Genomic DNA, 13,657 nt, shown 5'->3' on the forward strand with positions numbered 1-13,657 from the left:
TTTTGTTTTGTTTTTGGTTGATCTTTTGAGCATTAAATATTGGCAACTGTGATGCCAAGAACTATCAACAACAAATGTGCTGAAAAACTTTCAGTTGCCTTTAAATATGGATCAGGAAGTGTAATTTCTGTTTTGATTGCTTTGTGTTAAAACGCTGTGAGTATATTTTCATGTTCCATCAGCGGGGGAGGATGCAAAAATTCGTTTGTGGCACATTCCATCTGAGGGTTTGACCGTCACTCTAACAGAGCCCGAGATGATTCTTACCGGTGCGTCTGCACATGCATATCTATTTGTTGCTTGTGGACTTGTACAAGTTGTATTTGCTGCTTGTGGACTTTTGAGGACTTGTACAAGTGTAGGACCATTTGGCATATAATGACAAGTCAGTTGTTATGGCAGGACATACAGAGAAAATCTACAGCATCAAGTTCCACCCTCTCGCTTCCGATGTGCTGGCATCGAGTTCATATGATCACAGCGTACGGATTTGGGATGTGCAGTCTCGGAAAGAGGCCATTCGCCTCGAGGGTCACACCGAACAGGTTCAGGATGTGTGTGTGTGTGTGTGTGTGTGTGTGTGTGTGTGTGTGTGTGTGTGTGTGTGTGTGTGTGTGTGTGTGTGTGTGTGTGTGTGTGTGTCAATCAATCATTCTATCCATGTGTGGGTTTTAGATGGTGGAATGAAGCCTTCCCAGGTCTCAAAGTATTTAGCTCCATGTGTGGGTGTGCATGCATGCAATATAATGTGCATAATATGTGTGTCTATAATGTGTATAATATGGTTATGGGTTTTGGAGTGATGGCAATCTGGTAAACGAGGGGTTCACTCGGATCCGCCATTCAACATTCGACTCTGAAGCCGAAAGCCACAAGTAACTCTGCGGTCCAACAAGTTGCTGAGCAACTGTGGACTCCGGTTGGGAGAACTAGTTAAAGCCGGATTCTTGCACCTATTGTCACGTTACCTTTCCTGGGGAACTGTGCTCTCAACTTCCACCTCGTCTCGTGTACGGCCGAATGAAACAGTTAGGTGAACGTTGGCTGTTCTCATTGAGCGAATCTGGGGTACAACATCCTGTCTATTTATGCACACATTATGCCGAACCAATGAAGGAAGGGACAACCAGAAGATTGGAAAACTGTTCACCAAAAAAGCACGTATTATCAAGCACAACAATCACAAGGGACGGTTTCGCAAGAGCAATAATCGCAAGGCACACACACCAGAGAAAAGTATTTACCCTGAAAGCACCTCAGATAAAAGCAACTCAGAGAATCTTATTATTGACAGAATACAAGACTGGCGTGCCATCGCTCATCTGGAAAAGTACAGAGGAAGAAAAGATGGTGAAAGAATGGGGAGTTGGTCAGCCCTTGACTCACCTTATGCAGACAGGTGGGCCTGTGTTGGTCCCAAATTGGAGGATAGGGAAAAAAGGGAATAGAGTGGAGTGTTGGTGCAATGTTGAGAGAGGTGCAGCGTTTGTGATGATGAAAGCTTCAGAGGAATGGTGTGATATGCGAATCAGTACGCCGTCCACTTGGGATTGAGGTTCGACAGTGAAAGCTGTTGAAGGTTTTTGTGCATCATCAGAAGACGATTTGGGGTTCTTCGAGATGGAGAGAAAAGATTATGCACGTCAGGATAGAACTGTTACACAAACGACCTTGGCCCCATGATTGTTTTTGTCGAGCACCGCCAGGCACGGCTTCGACCGGGGCCAGCACCGCAAGGTACGGCTTCGACCCGGTGCCAGCACCGCCCGGCGCGGCTTCGACCCGGTGCCAGCACCGCCCGGCGCGGCTTCGACCCGGTGCCAGCACCGCCCGGCGCGGCTTCGACCCGGTGCCAGCACCGCCCGGCGCGGCTTCGACCCGGTGCCAGCACCGCCCGGCGCGGCTTCGACCCGGTGCCAGCACCGCCCGGCGCGGCTTCGACCCGGTGCCAGCACCGCCCGGCGCGGCTTCGACCCGGTGCCAGCACCGCCCGGCGCGGCTTCGACCCGGTGCCAGCACCGCCCGGCGCGGCTTCGACCCGGTGCCAGCACCGAGCAGCGCGGCTTCGTCCCGGGCCAGCAGCGAGCAGCGCGGATTCGTCCCGGGCCAGCAGCGAGCAGCGCGGATTCGTCCCGGGCCAGCAGCGCGCAGCACGGCTGCATCAGTCATCTCCACTCGTGAGTTTCTAAGATTGAAGCATCTATCTTCACCCCAGGAAAGAACCAGGACTCGTGGACCAAAGCCGTCTCTTTAGCCATGCTCTGTTTTAGCTTACCCAAAGTGGCAACATTATAGATCCGCGGACCCCCTGTGTGACCTCTGGGGTACACCCGTGTATACCCGGTCTCAGTATCATCCTTTCTAGGTCTCATCCTTCCTTGTCAGAATAGAGTTGACAAAACCTCATAAGCCTCAAGGCAAAGCAAGGCAACAGCAAAGTTTCCAGGCCACGTCCAAAATGCATGTCGATTGGCACAACTCCAAGCTCCTTTTGCATGGCCCGCAGCCTCACCAAAGCTGCCATCCTTGGCGTGATCCTCAATCCCACTTGACTTGGTCCCATGCAACTGGAACCTGGCAAAAAGGAAGTCGCCAAAGCTTGGGCCTTTGTTCTCAGCATGATGGGGTCAGCATAACCCAACAAACTACAAGCCCATGCTGTGTCTCAAATGCATAAATATTAGCGTGACGCTGGACACCACATGTGCGGTCCTCGGCCTCACCAAAGCTGCCACCCTCGGAGTGTGTGTGCGTGCGTGCGTGCGTGCGCGCGCGTGCGTGTTTTTGATTCGTGATTTTTGCCAAATATGTGGTGACATTTTTTTCATGTTGTAGATCTTCTCTCTTGCCTGGAGTCCAAATGGACAGCAACTTGCCACAGCATGTAAGGATGGCAGATTGAGAATCTATGACCCACGCTCAAGCACACAACCCTGCCAGGTAGGAGGGGACTTAAAAAATGCAGCTCGTACTTGTTTTGCATATTCTATAAAACTTTATCAAGTTTGGCTCCGTTTTGTTTGTGTAATGTGAATAACTATTTGGAATGTAATTTTATTGAAGCATGAATGACCAAAGCGTTGACATGTATAGGATTCATTTTTATACCAATGTGAAGGCTCATGAAAGGGGGTGAATGGTCAACAGACTGACATGTGTAGACAAACAGGCAGAAAACGATGCACAGATGTAGGCATTGTGTGAAAAGGAACTGGCAGGCAGACAAGCTTGGATATGAGGGTCGGTGAATTCTTTCCACTAAATGGAAAAAAGGTGGTTGAAGAAATGGATGTGAGAATAAAGTTTTGCGGAAGACCGCTGGCAACATGAAGGGACTGGGCATGTGTGGCAGGAAGAAAAGGAAGGTGGAGCAAGGTCTTAAGGAGGAGTAAAGGCTGACAAGGCTTCAAACCTGCTGTCTTTGGTGAGAAATAGACTCAGACTCGGTCTTCTGCCAAGATATTTAAATGACAGAACTTTAGGTTGATAACGCACTAGTTGTTTTTGTCGAAAAAAATATTTGAGGTAGTCATAGGTGGTATGATGCACTGTATCATTGTTTAACACCTTCATTGTGTGCATTAGTATGCAATCTTTGGCCACTGTTTTATTTGATTTCATCATTGTATGCATAATTGAGGCTTGTGGAAGAGCGAGAACATTATTGAAAGAGGGGAAACCTCAATAACAGAGTAGAGCTGAGAGTGAGATCAAGGGGAGGGGGAAAAGGACATATTGGGGTGAACAAGCTGCACACAAGCTGAATGAAACACAGGAAAAAGAGGAAAGTCGGGATGAAACTGAAAAGGAACAAACCAACTGAAAGAACTAACAAACAAAAAAAGGTGAGGGAAAGGGGAGAAAATCACAATAACTTGGAAAAAAAGGAATGCTTAGAAATGGGGTTATTTGGGGGTCGAAATATGCGTATCGATTGGGGAAGAATGGGAGCTGAGGTAGTGGTGAATGGCTGTCTTGAAACCCTGGAGGGAAGAATGGGACTGAACAGACTGGGGAAGTTGGTTCCACAGGTGAGAGAAAAGAAGAACAAATGAGTGGATATGAGCAGTGAGCCTGGATTTTGGGAGTTTAACAAGATATGAGGGTTACTGGTAGACTGTGCACCCTGCAGAAACCTGGGAGGGACAGGGGGTGCAAAACTAAGCAGGAGGTGGTTAAATAGAGGTGCCACCAACCTGTCTGTCACGTGAGAGTAACAGGCCTAGACACTCATCCTCAGTGTGGCAAATCCCAATGATTTTGAGGACCTTGCTTTCCACAACATCACAGGAAGGGCAATGAGTGAGGTATGGCTGCCAGCCCAAAAGGGAGAGTGTGATGGAATAATCAGCAAAGAGATGGGCAGGGTTTTCCAGGGAATCAGAAAAATCATTGATGAGGAACAAGTCTGAGCCCAAGAGACTAGTTCGTCACGAGGCTACGGTCCCTCATTTTTAAAAGACCCTAATATCGAAATGGCAATAACTGTGGTCAACATAAGATCATTATCTTCCCATGCTGAATACTTGCCTATGGAACAGGGTGAGAAATAATGTAAATCTGTGGTTTAAACAAGATGGAGCCACATCCCACACCTCAAATGGTTTGGTTTAAGTAAATGTTTCCCAATCAACTAATCGGTCACACAACTGACTTCCCGTGGCCTCCTGACTTGTCACCTGGATTTTTTTTTTTTAATTGGGATTACTGAAAGAGTGCTTCAGTTGAAACCAACCACAATTGCTGATTTGAAAGATGCAGTTATTCAGATTATCTTGGGAGTTATACAAGACACCCTTCAGGAAGTGATGCGAAACATGTTGCTGTTTTTAATAAAATCTATAGAATAGAGGGGCGGTCATTTCAATAACTTTGTTTAAGCATTGAAAGTTGAATATTAGACAAATATTCCACTCAAAATAAATCCTTCCATTTCTGTAACGTGTTGAAGTTACAATTTTTTTTGTATTTATTTCATTTACCTTTTTTATGATGTACCTGCATATTGTTTTATTATTTTCATCACCTCAGGTGGACGGAGGTTATGTTTTCACCCATATCTGTTTCTTACTTGCAAAATATTGACCAGTCGATTTTTGTTATTTGGTAGTCGATCTATCTACCCTTATTGTCAGGTTTTCCGTCGTTATGTCTGTCTGTCTGTTTGTCTGTCCAGGCCAGTACTCCGTTAATCGTAGGCCGATTTTGATGAAACTCTGGTGGTAGGTTCATACCATGACCTAGTTGTGCGCGTTTGAGAACCGTTGCTATGGACCCCTTGGTTGCCTCGCAATGGGCCTTTGAAATTTTCAAAAAAAAATAAAAATATCGAAAATCAAACTATGATCGTTTGTGGGCAACACTTTCAGCCTCCTTGACAAAAAAAGTTCAGCCCACTCCCATGAAAACTGTCGGAGAAGATAGACTTTGAATGAACCCTGGTCGAAAAAAAATTAAAAAACGAAGTTCGTTATATCTCAGAGACTATGAGTCGTCAGACATTGTGAGAAAAACCATGTTCTCACCAAATTTAGTGTCCTGCCCACAACGTCACGTGATCTTTTTCAGGCTCCCAGGGATTGGTTGGCGAGTCGGCACATGGTGGGTGGGCCGCGTCAGAGCTGGGCCGCCATTGCTGGCAACAGACGTGGCTCTAAGATCGCGAGCGGAAAAATATATCGAGCGCTCAAAATCGCATGTTTTAAAAGCGATTTTTCAAGTGATTTTCAAGACTCACGACAGCACTGTCACGCTGATCATTGATAGCTTCGTCTCAAAGGAATGAGTTAAATCCGGAAGAGTGTTATCGTTATTCCCGGCTATCGTCGAGCGGAGCTGTGAGTTGTACAACCTGTTTTTGGAACTCTATTGTTGCCAAGAGTTCTGGCAGCTTTTTTGTGCTGTGTAATCCATTCTGTTACCAACCATTTTTGAGATTGAGCCAATAAAATATCATGCCTACCCCTGGAGGCCGATTTGAAACGCAGTGGTGTGTTTTGTTGTTCTTTGTCCACACGTCGACTGCTTGAAGCTCGGACATAACGTCAGTATTCCGTGCTGGAAGATATTAAACTGGCGGGATTGCGACAAATGGGTGGCTCGTCCAGGATTCATTCAAGTAAGAGACATTCGAACTGAGACAAATTACACAGTGGGCCGCCATCTTCCTTCATCTGATCATCGTTCCCTCACCAGCGGACGCCATCTTGGAGGAACCTTCTCACCAGCGGACGCCATCTTGGAGGAACCTTCTCACCAGCGGACGCCATCTTGGAGGAACCTTCTCACCAGCGGATGCCATCTTGGAGGAGCCTTCTCACCAGCAGACGCCATCTTGGAGGAGCCTTCTCGCCAGCGGACGCCATCTTGGAGGAACCTTCTCGCCAGCGGACGCCATCTTGGAGGAACCTTCTCGCCAGCGGACGCCATCTTGGAGGAACCTTCTCACCAGCGGACGCCATCTTGGAGGAACCTTCTCACCAGCGGACGCCATCTTGGAGGAACCTTCTCACCAGCGGACGCCATCTTGGAGGAACCTTCTCACCAGCGGACGCCATCTTGGAGGAACCTTCTCACCAGCGGACGCCATCTTGGAGGAACCTTCTCACCAGCGGACGCCATCTTGGAGGAACCTTCTCACCAGCGGACGCCTTCTTGGAGGGATTTTCTCACCATAGGACGCTATCTTGTGTTTACGCTGGTCATCGGCCAACAATAAAAAAAAACGTGAGTTATTTGTACGTTGCATTTTCTCATTGGCAATTTGATGTGCGGTGGTGTTATTGGGTATTTCGTGTCGTATTTCCCCAACAGAGCGTTGTGTGCGAATTACGTGTATCACCCCAATATTGTTTGCCTCCCCTGTGTGAATTGCCCTGTCCCATGTGGTGAAAGATATTGCTGAAATATTTTGACCCAGCCTCCTTTTATACTTGGTGTTTTGTGCCCTTGTCGTATGATAACTCGTAGCCAAACCATGTCGGCTGGAGAAGTGATATGAGAGATCAACCTGATCATGTTGACAGTCACGTGGGTGTCGATGTGAGCGACGCAATCAGCCTTGACCCGGTCACTGAACCCGATATGTTAGGGAGCGATCCCATCATGACTAAATGCATGCGTTCGACCTTCTGGTCCGGGCTGACCCCGGTTCAACAACTCGACATGTATAACATGGAGAGTGACAGGGCAGAGGCTGAGCGACTCTGGGAGCATGACGCGGCAGAGGCTGAACGCGTCGGAGAGCATTCCGCGGCAGAGGCTGAACGTGTCAGAGAACATGAGTGGCGAATGTTGACTGAACGACAGCGGGCAGATGTGTCTGCTGCACCAGTCCTGGAAATTGTTCATGTTCATTTGCCGGACTGGACGGGAGACACGAGGCCAAAAACGTATCTAGAGATGGTGGAGAAGTTGTTGACTTCCGGTGATATCGATGAGAGCTTGTGGGTCGGCCATGTTGTTAGCCATCTCTCTGAAAAGGCAAGGGAGGTATATGCGAGGATGGCAACCGAGGACGTAAACGAATACCGGAAGTTGAAGGCCGAGATTTTGAACGCCTATGCGGTGTCTGCATGTATTTATAGGCGTAATTTTTTTCAGTTGGACTCGTCAGTCCAGTCAAACCTATGAGGAACATTCGCGGGTCTTGTTGGAACAGCTGCAGAGATGGTTCGAGAGGAGCAGCGTTGAGTTGCCTCCAGCGGTTGCGGAACTCCTGGTGCGTTACCGTATCGATCAACAGCTTCCGCAGGACTTAGCGTTGTTTCTTGTCGATAAAGACACTGTTTCCTTGTCAGACTGTGTCAAGCTTATTGATCAACATGTTTTGGCGTGCAAAATGTTGCAAGCCACGCAGTCGTGTCGTAAGACGGAGGATTCTGCGATCAAGACCGCCCCTTGTCTGCCCGGCGGCTGGATCGAAGGGAAGGGTTCCCGATGCCCTCCACTGGTGGCGGTCGCGAGCTGCAGGCCAGGGCACGGCCCTGGTGCGATTTCTGCAAACGCGTGGGGCACGTTGGAGACCGCTGTTTCTCTAACCCAGCTAGTCCAGCCGATCGAGGCAATCCGGTTGTTACATCAGAGGGAGATCAGTGGAGGTCATCAACTGGGCCCTCGTGCATGACGGTGCCATCGGTGTCAGAGGTCACTGCCACCGAGGCTAATACCATTCATCCTCTGCATCAGGATTATTCAGGGACAGCCTTAGTGGGTGGCCCTGATTCGGTAGTGAAGTTTGAGGCCCAATACCTTCGGGATACTGGGGCGACGCTGTGTGTTCTCCAGGCGGGGGTAGTTCCGGCCTCTCAGATGCATTATACCGGCGAGTATATCGTCCTTCGGGGCATTAACCAGGTTCCTGGCTGGTATCCCCTTGCTCTCATTGAGGTCCGGAGTGACATTTTTAAGGGTCCGATGACCTGTGCGGTGGTACCCTACTACCTGGTACCGGGGGTATCCTTGCTGATTGGCAATGATGCAATGGCCAGGGAGGAGTTATTGACTCTGACCTATGGGGTGGTCACTAGATCCCAGAGCAAACAGGTGGAGAGAGTGACGGAGTCAGACATATCTTCACTCTGGCCCGAGGAGCCTTGCGCCTCGACTCCAGCCTCCGACGGTGACGTTGCTTCGACTGAAGTCCACCCGAGCCTCCAGTCAGGCCAACCTCAGGAGCCGGGATCCTCAGGGACCGTTCCCATCTGTGACACCGGGACCCCAGCTACTTGTTCGCCGCTTGGCGAATCCGGTGTGGAGGATCAGTCCTCCGAGGTGGTTAACAACCCCAGTTCTGTGCCTGAGGTCACTCCCACCTTGTCTGCGGTAACCAATCTAGTGGAAGATCAGCACTTCGATCCCACCCTTGCCACCCTCTGGGAAATGGGAGAAGACTCCGAGCCTGGACGAACAGGCTACTATGTGAATGGTGCAGGTGTGCTGATGCATAAATATTCCCCCAAGAACATGTCCTCCACCCAGACGTGGACGGTACGACACCGAGTTGTCGTACCCGGGAGGCATCGTCAGTCAGTCATGCAATTGGCCCATGACACTATTTCCTCGGGTCTTAACCAAGGCCTAGGATCGCTATCATCGTGGCAATCCAGGCATTCGCTGTCTATATTGGCCATGGACCCATCACCATCTACAGGGACCACCACCCGCTCGGTTGGCTCAGCCAAGCCAAAACCTCCAACCAGTGTATTCTGCGCTGGGTGCTTCTCCTCTCAGAATACGACCTCACTGTCAAACACGTGAAAGGAGTGGAGAACAGACTAGCTGACCTCCTTAGTCGCCATCTAGTAGACAAGGAGCCCAAAGTTAATTTAAGCCCTTTGTTCCTCCCGAAGGAGCCTTGCTCCTTGGTCCGTTTTCCCTCCTGTAAACGCTTTTCCCAACTTGAGTTTGGTTCCCTTTGTCTCTCAATTGTGGTGCGGGCGATGGGTAAATATGGTGGGGTAGATATTAATGTGGTGTCGTGTGTTTAATATTGTGTTGTGGATGAACATTGCTCTTGTGCAAGAATGTTAACTATCACCGCCATCATATTGCCCTGTGATTTGCAACTAGTACAATAACTGGTTCCAAAACGCCGTCTATCCGACAGGTTTTACTTTCGGTGGGGAGGACTGTGAGAAAAATCTTGTTCTCACCAAATTTAGTGTCCCGCCCACAACGTCACGTGACCTTTTTCAGGCTCCCAGGGATTGGTTGGCTAGTCGGTACGTGGTGGGTGGGCCGCGTCAGATCTGGGGCGCCATTGCTGGCAACAGACGTGGCTCTAAGATCGCGAGTGGAAAAATATATCGAGCGCTCAAAATCGCATGTTTTAAAAGTGATTTTTCAAGTGATTTTCAAGACTCTCGACAGCACTGTCGCGCTGATCGTTGATAGCTCCGTCTAAAAGGAATGAGTTAAATCCGGAAGAGTGTTATCGTTATTCCCGGCTATCGTCGAGCGGAGCTGTGAGTTGTACAACCTGTTTTTGGAACTCTATTGTTGCCAAGAGTTCTGGCAGGTTTTTTGTGCTGTGTAATCCATTCTGTTACCAGCCATTTTTGAGATTGAGCCAATGTGTTTTGTGGTGTGTTTCAAAGCGATTTCAAACAGTGGTGTGTTTGTTGTTCTCTTTGTCCACACGTGGACTGCTTGAAGCTCGGACATAACGTCAGTATTCCGTGCTGGAAGATATTAAACCGGCGGGATTGCGACAACATACATGAAACTGGTATGGTAGGTTCATTGTATGTCCTAGTTATGTGTGAGAAAGAACCGTTGCTATGGACGCTTTTGTTGGCTAATAACGGCTGAAAAACGACTAAATTCGACTTGATCGACTACCCATGTCCGCCTACCGGCTTGTTCTGTCTGTCTGTCTGTTTGTCAAACGCCGACAGGTCACAATTCTAAACCGATCGTCATGATAGTGCACCAAGTTGTCGAGGTAGTCTCAACTGAGAAGCATATTGATTTTAAGGTCAAAGGTCATTTTGAGGTCATATTTCTAAAATCGTCATTCTTCATCCGATTGACTTGGAAATTAAACAGCAATTTCATAGTGCATCACTGAATTGGGAAACCAACTATTTTTGAGATCAAAAGGTCAAACTTCTAAAATCATCAATTTTCAACTGCAAAATCATCAATTTACATCCCATTAAGTTGAACAGGATTTGCATTGTCCATCACTGAATTGGGAAAGCAACTATTTTTGAGGTCAAGAGGTCAAAGGTCAACTCGAGGTCAAACTTCTAAAATCAATTTCAATCTGAAAAATAATCGATTTTCATCCGATTGACCTGAGCTTTGATTAAGATTTTCAACTTTAATCTTAATGGAATGAACAATTTGATGTATCCGTGGCAACCATTGGTGAGGGGGGGGGTGGATTTTACAAGTACCGTGCTCTGCACGTCTTTTTCTTGTTTGTTTTTCTGTGAGTAGGATATCTCAAAAGGTTGTGGACGGATTCGGACAAAATGTGGTGGACAGGTTGGTTGTGTGACAGACAAATTGATTCGATTTTGGTGAAGATCTGGATTCGAGAATTTTCGAAATTATTCTTCACCATTAAGAGATTTGACTAAAAACTATACATAGCAAGATATCTCAAAAAGTTGTGAACGGATTCAGACGAAACTTGGCGAACAGGTTGGGTATGTGACAAGGACGAATTGATTTCATTTTTGTGAAGATCCGAATCTGGATCCGGATACGAGAATTTAAATTTAAATTCCCAAGTGATTCTTCACCATTGAGAAATGGGGCCAAAAACGATATATTGTTGCGGATTTGGAAAACTATCGCACACAACATTCAGGTTCCTCTCGCTCAGTTATATCGGTAAGTATGTGTTTAAGAGATAGCTTCCTTGCCTTGTCTAGTGGGTGAATCAATGTAAATGCGCTGTGATTTATTTTAATACTTAGGAGCTTTATCGGGATTCTGCAGGGAAGAACAACGACCTTCCCCCCCTCCCCGCTCCCCCCCCCCGAGATTCTTGCAGTGTGAACAAGAATGACGGTAAGAACGATGCTGCAAGCTGAGAACGATCATCTCCCTCCCCGAGATTCTTGCAGCGTAAACAAGAATGACGGTTAGAACGATGCTGCAAGCTGAGAACGATCATCTCCTGCCCCGGGATTCTCCGCGCGCTGAGGAGGGGGAGGGGTCGAGCGCGCCGAGCGCATAAATAGAAAGCCGAAGAGAAGCGAAGGGAGGAGAAGCGAAAGGAGAGAGGAGCCAGCAAGCAAGAGGCAAGCGAGAGATCTAAGCCAGCCAGTGAGAAGCGAGGAAGGAGCGCTAATCTTGCTAGAGCGCTCATCGGGTTGGAGCGCTCATCTCTGAAGGCCTGGACTGGTCTTGCCACTGCTGTCTGGAACATCTTCTTCCTCCTCCTCCTCCTTCTGAGGATTGAGCTTGAGAGGGACCATCCGCCGCCGGAACTGGAAGGGTTGCGTTTCGTCGCCGGAGAGAATGGAGTCGAGGTTTTGGTGGCCGGGACGGGCACCGAACCGAGTCATCCTGAAGACCGCACGAGGCAGACAGGTCCAAGTTAGACCCTGGTCTTCAGCTCCACTATCCTCCGAGCTGAAGGCCGAAATAAAGGCGTCAGCCACCACTTCTTGTGTGTGCGTGCGTGCGTGCGCGCCTGTGGGCCCGTCCTCTAAGTAGTAAACTGTTGAGTGCTTTTGCCTGTACATACGTGCATTGTCTGATATTCGGTTTAATTCTGCCTCTTACGTGCTCCCCTAATTCCCCCCCCCCCATTATTGTTGAATAAATACCCCGAGTGTTAAATGTGTCAGCTCATTTTTGTGTTTCTTTCATTGGTTCGACATGACGCCTGATTGAGAATTTGTACGGCAGTTCGGACCCGTAAATTGTCGTTTGGTCCGGCGCAACTTTGGTAATTCCGCTCGGTTACGCCGGATCCGAGTCGGCAATCGCGACTCGATTCGGACAAAGTCGGCCGACGGTGAATTTCCCTGGCAGTTGGACCACGTGGGTATTTAGGTAAATTGAAATTGGCAATCGACCCTACCCCACGTGGTCTATCCATTGGCGAACTTCGGTCCGATAGAGGACCTGTTGGCTCCGGACTTATTCCGGGCGATTTGTCGGGCCGACTTGCAGCTCCATCTCGTGGTCGTGGTCGCGGCCGATACCCGGCCCGCAACAATATAACATGATATCTCAAAAAGTTGACAAAACTAGGTGGATGAGTTTGGTAAGTGACAAGAACAAGCCAATTACGTTTTTGAACCCACTAATAGGCCAGATGTGGATCCGGACCTGAACCAAAATCTAAACTGTTCAACCTGGTGGAGGTATGCCACTCCACCGAGTGCCCTTCAAGGTGCATTCTCCTATTAATTGTTTAAACTATTAGTTCAACTTCAATTCGAATGAGCAGCCTTCTCAGCCATACCAAAACCTTATTAAACATATCAACTGGTTTTGTACATCGATTTTATTGTTGCAGAGTTGAGGAAAATTGTTTTCTGTTGATAAGGACAATGAAATCAACAAGGCTGCCACGAGAATAGCTTTAAATTGCCACCACAGGTAGATTTTCTTTGGAATAGTTGTTTCACATATTGAACCACTTTTTTCCTTTCTTCAACAATTTTTTTCTTTTCTTTGCTTTGTTCTTTCTTTATAACTCACAATGAAGTTAGTTTCTCTGATTTTGATCTTGCAGGAAGGAAGTGGCCCCCCGGGGACCAGAGGAGCTCGAGTTGTGTGGGTCTGTGATGGGGAATGCCTGCTCGTCTCAGGCTTTGACAGGTGATGTATGGTTCCTCACCTGTGAAACAAAATGTTTGCTTGTTTTATTAAGAACTCGCAGAAGCCTGTGGTAAAAATACCACGAGAGAAAGAAAAATATAAAAGGAAGCCTTTTATTCTTGCGCTGGTTGAAAGAGCTCCAAAATCGGTGGTAATGTAAGGAATGTCTTGAGTTGTAATTGTATGCACCTGATGCTTAAAGAAAAGAGTAAAATGAGTTTAACAACATTGATTTATTCAAACTAGTTGGCCTGTTGGTCCATTGCACCAAATTTTCATTGGTCCACAAGGCCTTCTTGTGGCATACCTGCCGACTGTACTGCTTGAGCATTAGCTTACTTTTCACCAAGCCCAGATGTGCTTCGGC

The 13,657-nt window shown here is 47.9% G+C and overlaps 1 protein-coding gene and 1 pseudogene across 4 annotated transcripts in view; both read left to right on the forward strand.

Moving 5' to 3' along the window:
- CORO7 (coronin 7) overlaps positions 1–13,657 on the forward strand; it is a 97,468-nt gene that overhangs the window by 62,228 nt on the left and 21,583 nt on the right. For 3 of the 4 annotated variants that reach the window (XM_085891309.1, XM_085891308.1, XM_085891306.1), the window contains exons 18-21: positions 183–269; positions 403–545; positions 2,836–2,940; positions 13,205–13,290. In XM_085891309.1, coding sequence (XP_085747435.1) covers positions 183–269; positions 403–545; positions 2,836–2,940; positions 13,205–13,290 — 421 coding nt within the window. Of the gene's footprint in view, positions 1–182; positions 270–402; positions 546–2,835; positions 2,941–3,352; positions 3,425–13,204; positions 13,291–13,657 lie in introns of those variants that run through there. The other variant, XM_085891310.1, reaches the window with a different exon arrangement.
- On the forward strand, positions 6,997–10,570 carry LOC147021397 (uncharacterized; annotated as a pseudogene).

Source organism: Eptatretus burgeri, chromosome 8 (genome assembly GCF_056783735.1).
Source record: "Eptatretus burgeri isolate ZD-2024b chromosome 8, Ebu_testis_v1, whole genome shotgun sequence".
In the NCBI taxonomy this organism is placed as follows: domain Eukaryota; kingdom Metazoa; phylum Chordata; class Myxini; order Myxiniformes; family Myxinidae; genus Eptatretus; species Eptatretus burgeri.